The sequence below is a fragment of the Panthera onca genome, chromosome D3 (genome assembly GCF_046562875.1).
Source record: "Panthera onca isolate mPanOnc1 chromosome D3, mPanOnc1 haplotype 2, whole genome shotgun sequence".
NCBI lineage: Eukaryota > Metazoa > Chordata > Mammalia > Carnivora > Felidae > Panthera > Panthera onca.
The window spans coordinates 10,389,465-10,411,603 of NC_138350.1; the positions used below are offsets into that span (position 1 = coordinate 10,389,465).

Here is a 22,139-nt window from a genome sequence, read left to right on the forward strand (position 1 = left end):
TTAAATGGAGGGTCAAAGAGGTTAAGTGACTTGCGCAAGGTCACGGAAGCAGTAAGCGGCAAAGTGACTTTTACGAGCCAGGTCAGGTAGGGAACAAAGGTGAGATTCTCACAACGGCCTGCGTGTGTTCGTATGTATATGTTGCACACGTGTTTGTGTATGTGTATGTTGTGTGCGTGTGTGTGCGCGTGTGCGTGTGTGTGCTGTATTTGTTAACAAGCAAATAATAATTCGGACCAGGACAACATCCTACCGCACCGAGAGGAACAAGCCAGCAAGGGCCAACCCCAGAAAGTGGCAACAGAGAAGCACCCAGGTGTCTCCTTGTTTCGGAGGTAGAATGTCCCGTGATTAGCAGTCGGCCGACTGGGACCAGCGTCCAGCTCTGTCACCGACCGGGCCAAGGGCACTCCTCGACGGGTCTCCAGCCCCTTTGCCCTCGAAGCACACAGACACCAGGTGCCCCGCCTTCCTCACAAACTCGATTGGACAATGCGCCCCCAAAGAAACTAGATTTTATTTCACTAGTTCTGTTCCCAGTTGCAAAGATAATTCGTCTTCGTCACACAGGAGAATGGAGACGTATCCAAAAACACAAAGAAAACGTAGGCACACACAATCCTGCCGCTGTTATTGTTGTGTCGTGCACATGAACAGTGGTTTTCGTTCCCCTCTATGCTCGAATGAAGGCCGTTGCATTCAAGACGACCGAGAAGCTGCTGGGCACGGCGGTTGTGGCGTCTTTGACTTACAATGTATCTTAAATACCCCTTGGGGCAGAGAGAGGGAGACACAGAATCCGAAGCAGGCTCCTGGCTCTGAGCTGTGAGCACAGAGCCTGATGCAGGGCTCGAACTCACAAACCGTGAGATCATGACCTGAACCGAAGTCAGACCTCAACCTACTGAGCCACCCAGATGCCCCTCCAGTTTTGCAGAATTTTAAAAAATCATGACGAATGTCCCAGAAAATAAGTACGATGCACATTCCCAATTACTTCCTTAGGACCAAATTCCTCAAAGTCGAATCATCAGATTAACTGATTGGCACAATTTTAGGGCTTCTGATATAGTTTGCCAAGTTCCCCTCTTAAAAGGTGTATCTATTTTTTTTTGGGGGGGGGGGTGCCTGGGTGGCTCAGTTAAGCATCCGACTTCGGCTCAGGTCATGATCTCATGGTTTGTGAGTTCAAGCCCCGCGTCCGGCTCTGTGCTGTCAGCTCTGAGCCTGCTTCAGCTCCTCGGTCCCCCCGTCTCTCTCTGCCCCTTCCCCACTGGTTCTTTCTCTCTCTCTTTCTAAATAAATAAATTAATTAACTTAAAAAAAGAGATGTATCCATGTTCATTCCAGCCAACAGTTTCTGGGATTTCTTATCTTCTCATTAGAAAATCGGTATCATTATTCGTTAAATATACATTTGCTAACTCAATGAATAAAAGTTACGTCTCACTTGCATTTCATTGAGGGAAGTCTGTCTTTCCAGGCATTTATTTAGCATCTACTACAGTAAGCACTTTACTGGACATTTCTATAGATCCCACCCACTTAAAGTTCACAACAGTCCTTTGAGGCAGGTGCCCTTATCCCCTTTCAGTGAAGGAGGAAGCTGAGGCTCGGGTAAACTGAGGGTCCCTGCTGAGCTCGGCCACACACCAGCAGTGAGGCTGGGGGGTGTTCCCAACCTCTCTGAGCTCAAGAATACTAACGATCTGAATCTCTGTGAGTCCTGGCGATCCTTCCGGTGATCCCAGAACTTTTGAGTCTCACGCTCACATACCCCGTGTTGGACCAGAAAGCCAGGAGGACGCTGTCCCACTCCTCTCTCAAGTGCAAGGAAGCCCCACCAGCTCACAGATCGAGACTGTCCTCTGGGAACTAGCTGGAAAAGAGCCTAACACCATGAGTAGGCGCTCAACGAGGAAGGGTGTCTACCACATAGGGTGGGACCTTAGCAAATGCTCGTTGAATTAATGAATATAAAGAAGGTCATCACTACCCACTCATGAACGCACGGCTCCTTCCTTCATCGCCATTTCTGCCTCAGGACCTTTGCACAAGCCGGAAGTCCCCTCTGCCTGAAATGCTCCTCCTCCCAACTTTTTACCTGGTTAATTCCTACTCAGCGTTCAGGGCTCTGCTCAGAAGCCACCTCCTCCAGACCGAGTTAGGACCCCTCCTCTTACCGTTTTGTGACCTCACGCATGCTGCCTTCGACGGTCTTCCTGCCTCTGCAATGCACTGATTTTGCAGATGATCACCTAAGGGCTGTTTCTCTCACTGGACCGGAAGTTCCAGAAGGATACAACCTCTGTCGTCTTGTTCACTACTGGGAACATATTGCACACGTCCAGTCCAGAGCAAATGTCCACCAAATACATTATGGGAACAGAGCAATTTACATCGCGTCTCCTGACATCTACATAATGATAAAACTACACGAATATTTAGATAGGACGACCTTAACCCTACCAATTCGGTGAGAAGATCCTCGGTAACCATTGTTTGGAACCCAAAGCAGTTCACTTGCATCCGTTACGGAACGAGATGTCCCTTCTCTGATTTATGAAACTTGCCCCGAACATGTTTTTAGTGATTTTCCAACGCCAGCAACTATTTGAGTGCTGTGCCCAGGGAGGGGGCTGGTGGTGTGAATTCAGTACTCTTGTGACGTTCTTGGGAAGAAATAAGACTGACTGCCTGCCTTGTACAGTTGGGGAATTTGTTTGGGAGGCTAATTTTTCCAAAGGCAACCTTTTTGTTTCTTTCTTTCTTTCTTTCTTCAGAAGAAATACCTATTTAGAGCACAATCAGAATTTATTCGGCGAAACTTCACTAATTCATTCTCTGCAGGGACACGAAGGCCACGGACCTAGTTTGTCCGCTGTACCTAAAAGAAGCTGAATTGTCATTTCTGTACAATTAATTCACGCTTCTTGGGAGTTCTCTGCCTAGGAAAGGTTGGCGGGGGGTTGGGGGGGGGGGGGAGTATGATTAAATGAATAATTTGTAATCAACAATCTAATCGTTCCTGTTTCAAGGGGATGTGATCTCTTTGATGGTTCTTGATCATTTGAAAGGCGCAGGCATGGAAATTATAAACGTTTTTAAACATTGCGCCGTGAATTCACTCGCGAGTCTGTAGCTCTGTTCTGCCTTATAGGTATTCTACAGGAAGAACTCACAAATCCTCAATGTGTGCGTTTTAAATAAATATCCGTGGAAGCCCCACAAGGTCGCTTGCATCGGGACCTCCGGAACACTCGCTTCCAACAATTAAGGTCAAAGAAAGAGATCCTTCCGAAAACTCCAGCACGGGGTGTTCTATGCGGTACGACCGATACTTTTGATCAGCTGGGATTCCTGACGATTTTTCTTGTCCGACGTCGGCACGAATTCAGTGCAAATCAATTAACTCCATTCCAGGGACACAGGCCAGTGGATAAATATATTCACAGCTCCACCACACTCACGTACGAGATCCCACACAGTTCCTGAGAGCAGGAGGACAAAGAAAACGGGACGAAAAACGCACCTGCAAGACAATTTCTTCCTATTTCCTCCACCTAACTTCCCCTCTATTCAATCAGCAGAGAGAACGAGGAAAATAAAAGGGGGGATCCAAGTCCCTTATACTTTTTTAAGCACATGGTATTTATTAGGCATTAATTGGCGCACAAATACACGAAATGGTTACTTAATTCTCACCCCACCCCCGTAGCAACATGAAAAGACGTAATCGCATGAAGACACTCACGTACAAACATACACACTCGCTCATACTTGGACATACTTAGCCTCACATATTACCCTGTTCTCTTTATTAGGGTCAGTTTAAAAAAAAAAAAAAAACTTTTTTTTTTTTTTTAATCAAGAAAGCAAAGCACATTCGAAAGAGAAAAAAAAAACGCAAACTTGGTTTTGAGTATTCATAAAATTAAAAGCTCTTGGCCAGCTCCCATGCTGGATTTCATTTCATGTTATTACTTAATTAGAATTCCTATTTATAAATAAATAGTACCAGTAAAATATTACATCTGAAGAACCCTGCAATAACATTTTACTTACACGCTTATTTTTTTTTTTTAATACTGTTTTCTGCTTTCAATAACCACAGTTTGGTGTCGGCATCTGGCGTTGGTATGATCGCTTTGGAGAAAACCAATCGGCGAGCACGTCTCGCCCTTTCTCTAGGAACGGCGGGCCTCGCGTGGCGTCCGGGCCGGGTCGACGGTGACGGACATTTGGAAGCTTGGGGCTGGCTTTGTGTTTTATCAGGACGAATATTTGCTTTGGCCTTTTTGCAACGCTTGTCGGCACAGAGCTTGCTCCTGGCTTATCACAGTTCTGCCCGCGTGTAACCCAAGGCTTTTTAAGTTTTTCAAAGCAAGCTTTCCGGTCGGGAAGCTATAGGCCACGTCTTAGCGACAGACGGCTGGAAAGACAGAGCTGGGACGACGGGAGGGCTGAGTAAGATAGGAGGCCAGACGGAGTGCCACGCTATGCTGACTCCGCTGGTAAAGAAGGGCCAAGCGGGGCTCCGCGAGGCCCGGCAAGGTGGGAAAAGTCGGACAAAGGCCAGGACGTAGGGAACTTTCTCGAGAACATCACGTGGCAGAGGTAGGTAATTTCTTAGTCAAGGGCAGGGTGGCGAATCTCCGGTTCCGGCCGTGGTGTACGTGAGGGGAACCCCCACAAGTACATACAGGAAACACACTTGCCTCAGACCTCCCCCCCCCCCATAAGGGACTGGGTCCCATTAAGAAAATTGAAAGAAAAAATATATTATTATTTATTATATAACAACGTCAACATTAACACTGAGACAGGAAAGACTCCAGCCACACCTTTAGGCTAAAACCCTCGATAAGGCAAAGGCCTTTTGGAGGCCAAAAGAAGGAATCACGGAGGACTCCCGGAGGTGGCGTGAACATGGCCGGCCGACGCGTGGAGTGGTCGTGGCAGGTGGGGCGCATCTTGGTTTTTTTTTGTTTGTTTGTTTGTTTTTTGTCTTTTTTTTTTTTTTTTAAGTGTTGAAACAACAAAGTCACCTTTTCTGAATTGTGGTTTCGAGCTACTGATTAGATCAGCGTCCAGGGCTCTCGAGGGCAGACGTGAACACTGCAGAGGAGAAACGCCTCCCGCGGGGGTCCTCTCTGCTTCCGTCTGTCTCCCGCTCTCTCGCTCGCTCTCTCTCTCTCTCTCCCCGGCCAACGTCCGTGACGAAACAGCCCTCCCTTTAGCTGTTCTCGCTCCACTCTGGCACCATGCCGACCCCGTGCACAGGGTGGTACTGATGTGGGGACAGGGTCCTCGGCACGCCGTGAGGATACAGGAACTCGGACGGCTGAAGGCCGCCGGGGGACTGGAGGCCGGTCTGAGGCCCGCACTGCCTGACCGCGGGCTGGTGGGCCGCGGAGGGCTGGTGCTGGAACATTCCCTCTCCGAGCTGCGGGGAGCCGTGGTTGGCCACGCCAGCCAGCCGGGGGACCAGGGGCCCCGAGGTGAAGTGAGCGGAGAAGGGCTGGTAGGGTAGCCGGTCCATGGGCTGCACCGTGGTGACCGTGCAGCTGCTGTAGGAAGGCATGCCGGACCACGTGTTGCAGCTGATGTCCTCCAGGCTGGGCACCGGCTCGCTGGGGGGCACGGAACTCGCGTACATGCAGGCGTGCCGCTGGGCCGACTCTGTCCTGTAGGAGGCACTCAGGGCCTGCTGCTGGGGGTAGCCGGAGCGGTAGAAAGGGTCCTCGGGGCTGGGCGACGTCTCCATGTAGGGCTTCTTGTACGGGTGGTCCGTGGTAGAACATTCGTCATCTGCTAAGACAGGAGGAGAGAGACCAGTGAGGCCCCGGGACCAGCCACCCCTCATTCTGAAGGCGGAGGGGGAACCTCGGGCCCAAGGAGCGAAGAATCAAGTCCGGGAGAGTCAGCGCCAACCTCCTCTCTGATTAAAAAAAAAAAAAAAAAAGAAAGGAGGCGCCCGGGTGGCTCAGTCGGTTAAGCGTCCGACTTCGGCTCGGGTCACGATCTCGTGGTATGGGAGTTCGAGCCCCGCGTCGGGCTCTGGGCTGACGGCTCAGAGCCTAGAGCCTGTTTCAGATTCTGTGTCTCCCTGTCTCTCTGACCCTCCCCCGTTCATGCTCTATCTCTCTCTGTCTCAAAAATAAATAAACGTTTAAAAAAAAATTTTTAAAAAAAAGAAAGGAAAGGAAAGGAAAGAAAAGAAAAAAGAAAAGAGGGAGGGGAGGCGCCTGGGTGGCTCAGTCGGTTAAGCGTCCGACTTCGGCTCGGGTCACGATCTCACGGTCCGTGAGTTCGAGCCCCGCGTCGGGCTCTGGGCTGACAGCTCGGAGCCTGGAGCCTGCTTCGGAGTCCGTCTCTCTCTCTCTTTCTCCCTCTCAAAAATAAATAAACATTAAATAATTTGTTTTAAGTAAATAAGAATGATAAAATAAAATAAAATAAAATAAAATAAAATAAAATAAAATAAAACAAAACAAAACAAAATAAAATAAAGAGGGTAGAGACCTCGAGCAAACAGGCTGACCTTTCTGAGCTCAGTTTCATCTATAACATGGAAAGGACAGTAACGACATGCTTCTACTTTTCCACTTTTCATGGTGAAGGGAGGTGTTGAGAAGGAGACGGAAAAATACAGATTAAGCAACTTAGTCCAGAGCTTGGTACAAGAAAGAAAAAAGAAAAAAAAAACAACACCCAATAAGTAACAACTATCACTATTTCCTTCCCTCCGCTCCGGCGTGTATGTTCCATGAAGGCGGGACAGTGTCCTACCCATCGCGATATTCCCAGATTCCGGGACATTCTGCATGCGCAAAGAAGTAATAACACCGTCAACAACAACAGTAAAAACAAACGCCAGCAGCGTTTCCCCTGCCTGGTGCTGTTCCAAGCTGTCTCCGGAAGGTACCCCGTGACGTGGGTTCTGGGATTATCCTCATGCTGCAGATGGCAAAAAGGAAGCACACAGAGGTTCGGAAACTCGCCCGAGGCCTCACGCCCGTGGCTGATCAACCGGGGAGCGAGGGTTGCAATTCAAGGGAGCGAATTGCAAGTCTCTGCCCTGCGGTACTACGCTACCCAAAAAGCCACGCGCTAAAATACCCGTGCGACAGATGGGAAGGACAGACAGACACGTCGTGCACACACAAGGCTGGGCGCTCGGACGCCTCCCCAGCTCCTCTCCCGATGCCTCCGTGAGCAAGGCTCAGTTAACATCTGCAGAGCTGGTACAACGTAATGTCAGTCCACTCCCTTCCCCAGACACCAGTCCCCGGCGTAGGGCAGTGGAGGTACTTCGGTCCCTGGAAGAGGGTCTCCCTTCGTGACTCTGGGGTCACTGCCTCGTTTGGGAACAAAAGTGCGGGGCTGTGTCCCGGAAAAATCCACTGAAATACAAAGTTTGGAAAACGGCACGTGCCTGGCACAGCTTCGCGTGCAGTTTGCAGAGCTTCCGGATCCCCTAAAATCCAGACCCCGAGTCAAGGAGCGGAGACGTATCTGAGTTTCGATCTCGTTCTTCTGCTTAATGCCTGTGTGACACCAGCAGGGCGTCTGCCCTCTCGGAGACTCGTTTTTAGCGTCTCTGAATCCGAGTTAATGCTACTTACCTCACCAGGCAGCTAAGAATTAAATAAAATCAAGCATGTAAATCTCCCGATAGCTTTCGTCAAGAGCAGCTCTTGTTGCAACGGTAACACCACCAGTTGGTCCCTCGGCAGACCTGAGGTAGATTAACACGCCTCCAGGTGTTTCCTTTAGGGAGGCAATATTTGAGAATTTCTACCAAGGTGTAAACCCCAACACAGATTCATTCATTCCTTAGCTGGAATTTCAGCCCCCAGCCCGGAGATTTTCCGTCCTCATCTTCCAATCTCTTTCAAATCAATAAATGTTAAGAAATCCTGTCGTGGGGCGCCTGGGCGGCTCAGTTGGTTGAGCGTCCGACTTCGGCTCAGGTCGTGACCTCACGGTTCGTGGGTTCGAGCCCCGCGTCGGGCTCTGTGCTGACAGCTCGGAGCCTGGAGCCTGTTTCGGATTCTGTGTCTCCCTCTCTCTCTCTGTCCTTCCTTGCTCGTGTTCTGTCTCTCTCTCTCTCTCAAAAATAAATGTTAAAAAAAGAAAGAAAGAAAGAAAGAAAGAAAGAAAGAAAGAAAGAAAGAAAAAGGAAGGAAGGAAGGAAGGAAGGAAGGAAGAAAGAAAGAAAGAAATATGTCTGTCGTTGGGGGGTGTGAAGAAGAAAGAAATACTGGAACATTCCTCCCCCTCACTGTGATGGCCGACGGCCTGGCGGGGAGGGCGAAGAACAAAATGGGAGGAGATACGAGTTATTATTTATGTAGCACGCCCTAAGTGACCTTACCCTAATCTCCCAGTAATTCTTCAGGGTGGCTGCTCTCCAGCCTGTCTCAGCGGCAGAAACCGAAGCTTGGTGAAGCGACCTTCCCGAGGTCACGCAGGGAAGGGGCAGAGGCTGGACTCGAGGTCAGGTCTGGCTTCCTTGGCCAACCACACCTTGCTTCCAGTGCTCCAGATTTCTCATATCCAAGGCCACTCACCCAGTCATCCAACAGAGATGTACTGAGCCCCTACCAAGTGCCAGGCGGTGGGTGGATAGAGAGGTCCATAAACAGTCATGGTCCTGCTCAGCGCACATGGCGGGGGTCGGGGTCGGGGGGGGGGGCCCTCTCCAGCCCACCCTGAACAGTGAAGGTGGGAGGCTAACAGCCTGTGAGCCCGTGCACGGGGGGTGGTCCTTGCTAGAAAGCTCCAAGTGACTCATTCACCCCACAGGGAGTCCTTTGGTTTTCCACTGGATTTTAAAACAGCTCCCCAACTCGGATGGGATGGCCTGAGTTTAGGTTCCACCAAACACTTGCCCTGGTATCAAGCTCGGGAGTGACCCTCACAGGTAAGTAAAAAAAAAAAAAAATCTCCCCAATCAAAACACATCTACGCTGGGATCGTACCCGCCTCACAGCAAGCGCGTTAATTGTTAGCTAGACTCTTTCTGGGACACATCTGGGCCCCAGAGGACGCCCACGCCTGTGTCCAAAAGAAAGGGAAAAAATGCGGCCGCTCTTCCAGGTGCTTTATCTACATCATGCCAACCGTCTGAATGTTCGAAGCCATCCGGATGAGCCGGTGGCCCCATTTCTCACCTTTCCACGGGGCATCTCTCTGGCATCTTGAAGACATTGTTAACACGCAACCTTTTCTGTCCTCCCCACCTCCTCCCTTGGTCCCATCGTGCCTCCATGCTTCCTTCCAACCCCACCCCCACCCCCGCCGCCGGATCCATAAATCTGAATGTTTCCATTGTTGCTAGAATCATAACCTTTGGGTTTTCCATTTAACCAGGGCGTTCCCGTTTTCAATAATAAAAAGTACAGCTGCAGGGTACCCTTGGCAAGAGAAAAAAAAACAAGGCAAACTAACCATTCCCGAGTTTCTGATCCCCTTCCAGATTTGTTACAAGTAAAAAAAAGGAAGAATAATATGAAAAAGGCCGAGGCGCATTTTGGAAAATCGTAAAATTACACATTCCAGTCTTTAATAACCCAAAGATCTGATGCAGAGTCCTAAGGAAAAGCAAAACGCTGGCTTGTTCATGAAAGCGGGTCCTGAACATTCTCACATTCCTCTTGGACCTCATCACATTGTCGAGAAATTCCGAAGCACGGATCCAGATTTCAAGTGGGTCGCGATAAATGGTTTGGATGTGATCCCTGTGTCCTTTTGGGTTACGGCTCGATTTCCTTCTCTTTCTTGGGAGCCTGATAACCAACCGGTCAACTGCAAAGACCTCTTTCCCAGCCAAGCCTACTTTCCACGGCCCGGGAACGCGCTGTAGGCAGGCATCAAGTCTTCCGTGAGACGGGTCCTACAGCTCAGGTTCAGGAAGTTGAAGAACAAGAATGCTCAGTTGTAGTCCACCTGTCCTGAGCCCCGCTGTGTCTCCTGAATTACGGGAAAGCTCTTACGGGATGCTGAGCACCCATCACCTCACTGCCCCGTGAAAATACCCGGCCCCTTGCGTCTTTCTGGCGGCTTTTGATGCTGGACCACGTGGCTTTGATGATAAATCCAGACCACAGATTTTAGGGCACGGTCACATCTCTGACTCTCCCTCAGCTATGTGACCTTGGGCAAACCACTTTACCATCCCAATCTCAGTTTTTGACTATATAGGAGGCTGATACTTAACTTTCTTGTAGGAATGCACGTAAGAAGTGTGCTTTAGTTTCTATCCTCCTTGCCCATCATGTGTTCAAATCTTAGCTGTCCAGGGACGACGGGTCTACTCTCCTTTCCCTCTGGAAGATGGGACAGATGGCCCTGGGAAGGCTGTCCCATGCTGCAGGGTGTCTGGGTGGATTCGAGCCGGAAAACCCACAAGCCTGCTTTGAAATCGCTATTCCCGTTAAGGACATTTGTCACTGTTCCCAAACAGGTCACTTCCCTCGCTGACTGGGTTCACTCGGATGAAAGACCATGGTGACCAGCCACTCCTCGGCGGAGTGACCTTTAGCAAGTCAGAAGCGGAACTATAGTTCAGTCCCTCCGGGTCACAAAATCGTGCTCTTTCAGACAGAGGGCCTAGCCTTTCAGCTTTCACGAAACCCACTGTGTTCAGAAAATACGAAAGGGTGGTAACCTTGACCTGGATGGATGGGTGGGTGGATGGATGGGTATAGATGGGTGGGTGGTTGGACGGATGGATGGACAGATGGATGGATGAAGAATGGTGTGTGTACCCATAATGTTAGCTCTTAGCCCAATGTGGAAAGGACTGGAATGGTACTGTAGGGAGATCCTCAACTGGGAACCAAAAGACCCCAGTCTGCCCCTCACTTAACCACCACCTGAAAATCATAAGTTCATCCACTTGATTACTATCTGTCTCCCCAATGACAGTACAGGTTTCGGGAGAGCAGGGACCCCGGTCACCTTGCCCCCCCCCCGGCTTATCCCCCATATTCAGCACAGTGCCCCGGACAAGTAAGTGCTCAACTGATATTTCTTTCACGAATGCGTCCCCGATCTGCCACTCGCCAGCCCCGTGACCTTGGGAAGCGAACCCAACCTCTTGGTCCCCTGTTGACCCTGCAAAATGTTGAGCCCCCTCCCCGCTCAGGGGCGACAGCGCGGGTCCAAGGAAGGAAGCGATGTGAAATTCCTCGAAAAAGCACACAGCGCCGACAAAATGCACCCTGCAAAACTATATTCCCCGCCCTTCCTCCCACCTCTGACTTGCCTTTGAAGAGCCAAGGCAGTATATGGCTTTGCTTTAAATCTTTATTTGGGTTGCCTCTGATATCTAAATGTGGGAAGGCGGGGGGTGGGGGGGGGGCTGTCAGGGTGGGAGGAGGAACAAGAGACAGACAAGTGTTCTCCCAGGCCCCGGGGTCCTGGATTTGATTGAGTGGCATTGATAAAAGACCTTCCCAGCTCTTTTGGTTCCATCCATCGGGAGAGATAGTTGGGAGACAGCTGGGTCCAAACACAAGAAGCCCTCTGGCCGGCCTGGCCCTTTGACATTTCATTGGGCCTGCCTCCTGGGCTCCTTGGAAAGGAGACAGACAATGAAGGGAAGTCAGATAGTGGGGCAGGCAGGGGGCCGGGGGGGGGGGGGGGGGGGGGGCGGGGAAAGCCACCCATGGAGTCACCACTTCGCGGGACTCCCAAACTGGAAGGAAACCTGGCTGATTCCTTATCACCTTACAATGGAGGCTGATGATGAATTGCTTTTTGTCGTCTCTGAGGCACGCAGGACAGACAGAGCTTGGCTGGAATGCTGTCCCTGGGAGCTCCCCTTTGCGGGGGGGGTGGCGGGGGGTGAGAAGGGCAAAGGTTTCCCGCCCCCCCCCGCCCCCCACCCACGCGTCACAAGCACCAGCACTTTGCACATCTCCTCTGCAGCATTAGCCCACTGTGGTCATCAGTTATGTCACCACGCGGGACGACATCCGACCCCCTCGCCACCGTGAGCTTCAGAAGCGCAGAGCGGCGGCCAGCTAACGGGCACTGTGCCCTTAGACCATCTCGTTCCATCTCACCGCAACCCTACGGGGGAGGTGCTGTTATCACACTTGTCGTTTTGCAGAAGAGGGAGTTAGGGCTGAGAAAGCGGGGGGCTTGCCCGCAGCCGGAAAGCATCAGCTGCTGTGACCTCCTACCACAGACTGGTCGCCACCCCACTGGCTTCGCCCGTGGCCATCTCAAGCTGACCCTGGGCTCACCCGAGGGCCCCACCGAGTGCCCTGTGCGGGTCACCTGCTCCCATCACGGGAGGGGGTCCATTCCCCCCGGCATTCAAAGCCTTCCGACTCCCCCCGCCGCCTCCAGGCGAAAAAGCATTGACACGGATGCTGCTGTAAATATCGAGCCTTAAAAAAGTGCCTTGATTCTTTTTCACTTCTTCCTCCCCTTCTTCTGGTCTGGCATTAATTTAATCGACCGAACTCCCTAATTCAAACCCGGTGAGCTCTTCATCCGTGTGTCTGACCCAGTCTCGGTCTCGAGATGGGTCTCTAGCGGAGGATGGCGTTTTGAGATCGTCGCTGATACTGCTGACCAAGCATGGGTTCAACTTCTGCCCCCCGGGAGCCTTCGGCACGTGCGTTTACCTTTCTGGGCCTCAGTTTCCCCACCTGTAAAGCGGGTGAATAACCGCACCTACCTAGCAGCGTTGTTGAAAGGTCGCGGTGGAGAGCCTGGGCGGGGCACCCTTACACAGAACAGAGAACAGGATCTCCGTGCAGGGTCCTGCGCCCCAGGTGACATCCTCAACCCCTGCTGGGGCCTGAAGAGGCAGACATTTTTGCACCCATCTGGTCTCCAGGCCACGCAACAGCGGACACACTGGGAGCCGGGCCAGGGGGTCTGTTGGGGTGATATCATTGTCCCACCCTTTGGGATCCAAGGAGCGTGGATGGGCTTCAGGTTCAGCCTGGAAAACAGCCTCACCCGGATCAGCACCCCAGCCCCGGGCTTGAACCAATGACGGCCTTTCTCTCCGTCAAACTGCGAGATCGGTACACGTCGCATAGTCAAACCGTGCGACTTTCCGCAAGTAACCTCAGCTCAGAGAACACTGCCAAAGCATCTGTTTCCATCAGTTCTCGTTAGTGAGTTGATACATTTTTGTTTTTAAAGATGTTCCAGACACTGGGCTCTGGAATTCCAAAGGCATTGAGTTGGCTACAGAGTCTGGGAGACACATCAGGCCACACTGGGCCCGCCGGAGCAAACCAGTGACTGCTTATTGGGTCCACCTTGTGCTAAATATGACAAGCACGAGGGGCGCCCGGGTGGCTCAGTCGGTTGAGCGTCCGACTTCGGCTCGGGTCACGATCTCGAAGTCCGTGAGTTCGAGCCCCGTGTCGGGCTCTGTGCTGACAGCCCGGAGCCTGGAGCCTGCTTCCGATTCTGTGTCTCCCTCTCTCTCTGCCCCACCTCCACTTGCACGGTCTCTGTCTCTCTCAAATAAATAAAATAAAACTTAAACAATATATATATATACGACAAGCCCAATTTCATGACATCTTCACACCAAGCCTAAGGGACAGGTGTAATCGTGAGCCCAAATCTATAGATTAGAAAAAATAAGGCTCAGAACAGTTAAGTAACTTGCCCCTAATCATAAAAATTTGCAACTGGCAAAGGCAGGATTCATCCCAATTGTATGTAGTCCCCTCCGTCCCGTATCTTTCTCGAAGCTTCACTGGGACGGGAGCCTTACCACCTCCCCCTCCACAGACACACTTCCTAGAGCGACAGCCGTAACCAGAGCCAACACCTGCCGGGTGCTCACCGAGTATCAGGTGCTCTCGGGAACTCGGCACCATTTACAAAGCGAGAAACTGAGGCACAGAGACGCCAGGACACCTGGCTAAGGCCACACAAGAAGCTGGCGGCAGAGCTGAGACTCGAGCCTGGGTCCTCCAGCCCCATTGCCCACGCTGTCCCCACCGTGCCTGTCTGCCACTCACATAAGCAACGGTTCCAGTAAAGCTGAACTCAGCCGCACACCCCCCACCCCATGTCAACCACTTTGATTCTGGCTCGAAAAATATGCCACCAGAAATTCCCTTCAGTGTGATAGCCCTAGACTCAGATGACTCAGGAAAAGTCCCCATTTCTCATTCGGCCAAGAACACTACGCAGCGTCTCAGACAGAGTTCAAACCAGATTTAAAGACAAAACGCGAAGGAGAGAAAAACACCCCGTTGTGATTTTTCTTTTCTTTCTTTCTTTTTTGGGTGTTGGTTTTGATCTAGAAAGGCAAGAAGACGAGCTCAGAATCCACCCACCCAAGAGAAACCGTAGCACATAAACCAAAGCACATCCAACTGTAAGAAAGCTCCCTGCAGCATGGCTCGCGGGAGACAACGAAAATGCTGGAAACAACCACCGTGTCTGCCAGTGGGGGGTGGAAAAGCAGACGCGGCTTCACCCTTTGGGGGCAACGCTCTCCCTTCGGCAACTAAAAAGCACGAGGCAGCTGTAGGCTCGTGAAAAGATCCTCCGCGGCACAGCCTCAAGTTTAAGAAATGCACGTTGCGATATTCAGACGGCATAATATCAGCCGTTAAAAGCAAAAACAAAACCGTTTTCGTGTGCTTGCGCGTGCGGGTGCAAACGAATCAAATAAGGCTGGACGTTTCAAATACATTTTCCCCAAGGAAAGGGGCCAGAACTGGAGGAGACATGTCAAGTTCTACAGATAATGGTTTGAGTTTCTTACAACCTCTGTTGAGTTTTTATATTGCTTACGTTTTTTAAATAAACAAATGCAGTTGTGTGTACTTTTCTTCCCCCAAGGAAAGGAAGGAGAAACAGAAAGGCAAGGTGGGCAGGCAGGGAGTATCACACTCACCTTTCCTCTTGGTGCAGTGATAAATCTGGCTGTGCTCCTGGGGCAGTGGGTATGGGTTGGGCGGGGGCAGGAGATCCTGGGAGGGGCCGGATACACCATTCTCGCACTGGTACTGGGACCCCAAGTTGGACGAGGAGGACAGAGCTCGAGGCTCACTGCTGAAAGGACTGTGGTTGGAGGCTACTTTCTGTCTTACTGTGCTCCTGGGAACCACGGGATATTCTTTACTGAAAGAGAGAAGGTGAGAAATACTGTGGATCAGTGCCCCCGATGCAGATCCCCCCCCCCCCCCCGCTGGCTGAGCCACGGGATCCAAGAATCCACCAGAAATGTGTCACAGCATAAGAAACAAAGGCGTCTTTGATGAGTGAAGCGGTCCACTTGTACTCAAGTGCATCAAATAAACAGACATATATATTTAGGCACTAACTTTTCATGCCTTATACGTTAGGCAAGTGGGTTTACGTACAGTTCTGTATGTATACCGAAAGTTACATGAGCTCCACCGCTGAGGAACCCTCTTCATGATCAATGAACACACAGCGTCTTGAAACACTTCAATCTGCTGCGTATGTCTTTGAATTCCCTAATTCAAAAGCTAAAAGAGCTGAGTAGTCGGGGTCACTTAGGCTTAACTCCTGGGTTTCCATCTTTAAAACGGCGCTCAGGTCTTTGGTCAACATTAGGAAAAAGGTAGTTGACCCTCTAGAATAGTCAGGAACGATCCCCGGCTACCCTAATCTGTGCCTTACAATTTCCTTTTGAGCTGTTCTACTGGTCACCACTGACATCATATTTAACTTCTCCTCCGTGCCTGGGTTGTCCCATCTGTGAAACAAGGATAGTAAAAATCCCCAGTTCAAAGGGTCGTTGAGGGAAAAAAAAGAAATTCATACGTGTGAAAGAGGGAACAGTAGCTGGCACAGAGCGAGCGTTCAACAAACGACGGCCGTCATCATTACTGTGGTCGTTTTGAGAGAGTAAGGAGAGAGAAAGAGAGGAGGGAAGGCAGAACAGGGCCAAAGGAAACAGAGAACAGAGCACTGGATCTAGGACTGGGCAGGCTCAGGTTCAGGCCCCCCCTCCAACACTTATAGACTGTGTGCCCCTCTGAGCCTCAGGCGTCACATGGGGAAACCGAGCAGAAGAAAATCCAGTGACATCCTACGAAGAGCATCCTCCCAGGTGCTCAGAATCTGGTTTCTCACACTCGTCTGGCTCACATGCACCACATTCCCTTGCCTTCAGCTTTCACACCAGGAATTCCCACTCCTTTCCTCATAAGAGCTTGGGAATTTCACCAGGAACCTCCCCCCGGGAAGGAGGGAGCCCCACAGGAAGCTGGGTGGGTGAGGAGGGTCAGAAGAAGAGTCTGCAGAGGAGTCGGGAGGAGGGGTGGCTCTACGATAAAAGGGAGAATTGAGGGGCACCTGGGCGGCTCAGTCGGTTAAGCGTCCGACCCTTGATTTCAGCTCAGCTCACGATCTCAAGGTTCGTGAGTTCGAGCCCCACCCCGGGGTCCATGCTGACCGCACCGAGCCTGCTTGGGATTCTCTCTCTCCCTCTCTCTGCCCCTCCCCTGCTCATGCTCTCTCTGTCTCTCAAAATAAATAAATAAAACTCTTTTTTAAATTTTAATAAATAAATAATTTTAATTTTTTAATGTTGATTTATTTTTGAGAGAGAGAGAGACAAAGCATGAGCAGGGGAGGGGCAGAGAGAGGGGGAGACACAAAATTCAAAGCAGGCTCCAGGCTCCGAGCTGTCAGCACAGAGCCAGATGCGGGGCTCAAACTCACCAACTGCGAGATCGTGACCCGAGCCGAAGTCGGACGTTTAACCGACTGAGCCACCCAGGCGCCCCGATAATTACTTTCAAAACAGGGAGAACTGAGAGGAGCATCTGTGCTCATAAGAAGATTATAGTCTGACCCCCAACGTGTGCTCATCCATGCAGGGAAGGGGGCTGCTGACATCTGGAGTGGGGAGAGGAAATCGGGGACAGGAAAACCACAATCAGTGTGCAGGCTGATGGAGGGGTGACCCATCCCATCCTTACTGGAAGGCGACTGGATGGCATCCCTTTTTTTTTTTTTTTTTTTTTAATATACAATAATGCAGATCCCGCAATCCAATTACGACGAATTTCCCTAAGAAGTTGACCAGGTCAGTGCGCAAAGACATAAGCCTGAGGCTTTTCCCTGCAGCCCAGGGAAAAACTAGAAATGGCTGAAATGCCCTCATTAATGGCTAAGTAAACTTTGACAGAGCCAAGCAATGGAATATTACACAGAATTGAAAAAGAATGAGGAGGGGCACCTGGGTGGCTCGGTCGGTTAAGCATCCGGCTTTGGCTTTCGGCTCAGGTCATGATCTCTCGGTCCGTGAGTTTGGGCCCTGCTTCAGCTGAGCTCAAGCCCCACTTCGGGATTTTCTCTCTCTCTCCCCCTCTCTCTCTCTGCCCCTCGCTCACTCACGCTCTCTCTTAAAGAATTAATAAATAATAAAAATACTTCCATCACTGTATTTTAACACAACTGGTTTTCTTCTGCAATCCACACAACTGCTACGATGCGTCGAATCGTGTTACTCTGAGAAGTGACACGTCAGTTTCATGAGGCCACCAGAGAGACCCATGCCACCAAACAGGCTACGACCGCCTCCCGGGAAGAAATACGTATCAGTAAATCCCAAACTCAGCTGTGATTTTTGCCATAAACCAAACTCTTCTTTTACGGATCACGTTTTTCAATCCGTTTTTCGCCGAGTGCGTTCAGCCTCACTCTGAGCGACGAGATCTGCAAAGCGACGGCAACTGTAGAGGAACTGAAATAAATACTCATTGAACTCAAAGAGGGGCGCCTGGGTGGCTCAGTCGGTTAAGAGGCCGACTTCGGCCGACTTCTGTGCCGACAGCTCGGAGCCTGGAGCCTGCTTCCGACTCTGCGTCTCCCGCTCTCTCTCCCCCTCCCCCACTGACACTGTCTCTCTGAAATATGGACAAACATTTAAAACAAATTAAAGGGGCGCCTGGGTGGCTCAGTCGGTTGAGCGCCCGAGTTTGGCTCAGGTCATGATCTCACAGTCTGTGAGTTCGAGCCCCGCGTTGGGCTCTGTGCTGACGGCTCAGAGCCTGGAGCCTGCTTCCGGTTCTGCGTCTCCCTCTCTTTCTGCCCCTTCCCTGCTCATGCTCTGTCTCTCTCTGTCTCAAAAATAAATAAAAACATTAAGAAAAAAAATTTTTTTAAATAAAATAAAAACAAATTAAAAAAAATTTTTTTTAAACTTAAAAAAAAAAATAAATCTACGTTTGAAAAGAGCGCACGTGAAATCATGTCACGTCCAAAGAGTGCTGCATCTAGCACATTCTGAAGGGTGGGCTGCATTGGCCCTCTCCATCCTTTCTGTGACCCTTAGGAAGTAGGGACTGGTTTTGTCCCCACTTTACAGATTAGGAAACCAAGGCCCTGGGAGAAGAAGCAACTTGCCGCCCCTGGTCACAGAGCTAGAAAGACCCACCACCAGGACTCTACCCCAGGCGTCCCCTAACGACTTCTCCGCAGGCTCCTGATGGTGTCTTTCCATTCTCAGAACACAGTATACTTTTAGGAGAGCAGGGACCGGGGCCCAAGATTCCTCTCCCGCTTCTCCCACCCTTCGGGCGCTGGAATGATCTCCACCCTGGCCCCGGACTTTGTTTGTCACGCGAAAGCACGTCAGAGTAGCCAGGCAGGGGACGCAGAGCATCCGCCAAGTTTCCATGAGGGCACAGAACCCTCACGACACCCGGGGGTCCCCTGGCAGAGCTTTCCCGTGCTATGGGCCATCTCAGAACCCAAGCTGGAGCCGTCCTGAGCAGCCACAACACTCAGAACTCCCCCCTGGGGCCAGAGGCCTGAAAGGAATAAAATTAGCTTTATGGTCCTCTCTTTGAGGTTCCAGCTACGTAATGGAAAAAAAAAAAAAAAGAAGAAGAAGAAGAAGAAGAAAAATTAGAATAATAATAAAACATTATAAAAGTTGTCAACTCTTGCTGGCAATTCTGTTCGGGTCTGCTTAGTTCCAGAGCTGGGCTGCCAGAGCTCCGACAGGAAGGGGGAAATCTCTTTGGGTCGTATGTTCTTAATGGGGAAGGTTATTTTTTTTTTAATTAAAGAAAACAACTCCCAAAAAATGTTGGCCGCGGGATTTTACAAGAGAATGTATCAATGGACTCCATGGAATTCTCCCCTCCAGTGCTGCCAACTTGCAAAACAACTCTCTGCAAAGGCCAAACCCTGCTTTTGATTACTAACACTCCCAGAAGTGGGAGAGCCACATTATCCCAACAGCCGCTTGTCCCTCACAGCTTGTTTCTCTGCAAGGCGCTTGAGACATCATCCCCACCGTCAGTCAGGAACACCTCCCTCTCGGCGCCTGCCGTGCAACGTCCCCAAGTCCATCTGACAGGTGTCAAAACAGGAGCGTGCAACGGCGAAGCGTCCCCTCCATCGGTACGGGGTCGACACAAAGGGGGGAAAGCGCCGGCAATCGACCAACACGGGGGGGATTTTCCCCGGGCTCCCCAATGCACCAAAGGAACGCCGTCAGTAGCAACAAGACAGCGTCTAACGTCCTTGCAGCGGGGAAGACAAACTGTCTTCCTCTACAGCTCGAGAGCGGCAGTGAGGAATCCAGCGCGCTTGGGGCGCCTGGGTTAGCCTCCGACTGCGGCTCAGGTCACGATCTCGCCGTTCGTGGGTTCGAGCCCCGCGTCGGGCTCTGGGCCGACAGCTCGGAGCCTGGAGCCCGCTTCGGATTCCGCGTCTCCCTCTCTCCCCGCCCCACCCCTGCTCACGCTCTGTCTCTGTCTCTCAAAAACCGAATAAACGTTAAAAAAACAAAAAGAAAGAATCCAGGGCACAAAGGGGGTAAAAGTAAAACGGTGAAAAGCCCTTGTGCATCTAGGAAGAGGGCAGCAACACAGTGCTGGGGGTTTTGTTTTGTTTTGTTTTGTTTTGTTTTTTTCCAGCCTTACCCTCATCTTCCGGGCGATGAACTGAAGCTTTACCCTCATTTGATCCGGGCGATATGCCCACCTCACTGGTAGGATTACATGCACTTCAGAGGTAAAGAAGCTGAGGCTCAGAGAGGTCAAGCAACTTTCCCCAGATGGCACAGCACAGGATAAAGCCGAGCTTCGTCCCGGCTCAGTGCTATTCCAAAGCTCTTGCCAGCTCACTTACACTCGATCGCAGGGAACTGTTGCCTTCACAACAACAGCCTGGGCAACACAGCCGCCCTGTTGCATAAGGCATCCTGGTGGCAGCAGCTGGAGATGGGCTGCATCGGGCAACATCAAGTTCTGATCAACCTGTCAATCCTACCGTTTGAGCGGCCTTGAGTTTACCGAAGGGCACCCCCCGCCCCCACCCCTGCTCTCTGCCGGCCGCGGCCACATCCTCAAGGACGGGCTGTGCTCAGTCCGGGCTCGCCCGACACAAGCCGGGGTCCTCAGCCCCTCCGCTCGCCCTGGGTGCCGGCGCCCCGCAGAGCAGCTTCTCCCCGGCTCGGGCCCCCGCTCACATTCTGTTCCACGTGAGCGAGTGCAGTGAATGACGCCATTGTCACCGGGTCTGGGCTGTAAAACGTTACAAGGGAATACTGCGATCCGCGGCCAAACTGCCCGCCGCCAGCTAATGAACGCCCCCGAGAAGGTCTTCCACTGCAGCCAACTGAATCGGCCTTTTCACGGGAGCAGGTGGCAGGGGTGCTGGGTGCTGGGGGGGAGGGGTGTTGTCGCTCCCCCCCGCCCCCCGCCCCCAACCCCCGCCAAGCCCGGCGAGCCCTTCTCAAACAACCGAAGCGGCTTGCTGGGGCAAGACTGGGATTGCAAAATCCCTGTCCCCGAGGAGCAAATCCCTCCTCTGCTGGTACCTTAATCTGTGATTAAAATTCCCACCATCCCACAAGGGCCTTGGCGATTTATTCACTCTCTAGTACGCTCAGGGACGCTCTTCTGATCTCACGTGCGTGGACGCTTGGGGGGACCGGGGACAGCTCAGCCCAGGCAGGACGGAGCTCAGCACACAGAGGGCTTTGCCATTATTTTTATGACTCAGTTCATGCCGCACCAGCACGCTGCAGGAGGCACGGTGAGAACCGGGCGCGCTAAGAAGTTGGACACCCTCTCCCACCGCTGGTTCGACAACCAGGGCTGCAGGATTCGAGGGGGCACCAAGAAGTTCAAAGGCGCCTCTCCCTCTGTGGCTGTGAGCCCCCACCTTACGGCACTTCGGTTTGAGAACTCGGGGCTCCCCGGCTGAATCTCCGGGTAACTGAATATCAGGGTGGTCGTGTGGAGTCGGGGCTCTCAAGTCAGGCCTCGCGGATGTGCCTCACCAGCCACAAACGTGGCCACGGTGGAGCTGGCTAGCTTCCACCTTTCTCTGAGCCTCAGTTTTCTGTCTGTAAAACGGGAACAGTAAAATCCACTGCCTCGTGGGATTGTAAAACAATACGATGCGTGGAAAGGCTGAGCCCGTCGGCGGGACACACAGCTCGATGAGCACCAGCTTACAAATCGCCCGTTACTCGATTCTGAAGCAGAGATACCTCCCTTGCCCGGGCTCTGATTGGTCTAGGAACCCCCCCTACTCTGCCCAAACATCAGATATTTAGAATTTGTCAATGTTTCCAGGGAGAGGGTCATTCTTGTTATCACCTCCTCAAAAGCGGTCCAGAGACAGCTCTGGGATCACAGAGAAAGCGCGAATAGTTTCATGGACCGCTGAGGACATCAATCTTCGCCTCAGTTTCTCCACTCGCAGAACGGGACTACCAAGGTCCACGTCGCATAGCATAGCTGTGAGCCCCCAAAGTAAGGGCTAGGATGTGAGGCTACAGACAGGAAAGGTCAGTGCAAACGAAACTTTCGATGGGGCTCACGGTAAGGGTACAATCCGCCTCGGTTCAGTCTCCTAAAACTATCAGTTTCAACAAGTTTAACCATGTCTTTGCTTTACTAGCTTTTTTTTTTTTTTTAATGATTTTAGACGGAGGATGGGAAGGTGGAGGGGACTTTCTGAGGTCCGGCCGCGGTCTTTCTGGAAGCCGGAAGACTGGGAGGGCCCGGACTAACAGATCTTCCTCAAACTGCTTCCTCTACCAGAGGGGATTGTTTTGAGGCTTTTGTTCCGAGGGGACGCACGCGGGGGCCCCTCGGTCATGCAGAAAGAAGTAAGTCAAGGAGCTGCTGGTG

General features: G+C 51.6%; 1 protein-coding gene across 8 annotated transcripts in view; it reads right to left on the minus strand.

The window, feature by feature from the left end:
• Positions 1-4,069: 4,069 nt before the first annotated feature.
• The window catches only part of TBX5 (T-box transcription factor 5), a 47,982-nt gene continuing 29,912 nt past the window's right edge, over positions 4,070-22,139 (minus strand). For 7 of the 8 annotated variants that reach the window (XM_060612395.3, XM_060612394.3, XM_060612396.3 and 4 more), the window contains 2 exons: positions 14,900-15,126; positions 4,070-5,814 (listed from right to left, as the gene is read on the minus strand). In XM_060612395.3, the coding sequence (XP_060468378.1) occupies positions 5,237-5,814; positions 14,900-15,126 (805 nt within the window). In that variant the 3' untranslated portion in view covers positions 4,070-5,236. The remainder of the gene's footprint in view (positions 5,815-14,899; positions 15,127-22,139) is intronic. The other variant, XM_060612392.3, reaches the window with a different exon arrangement.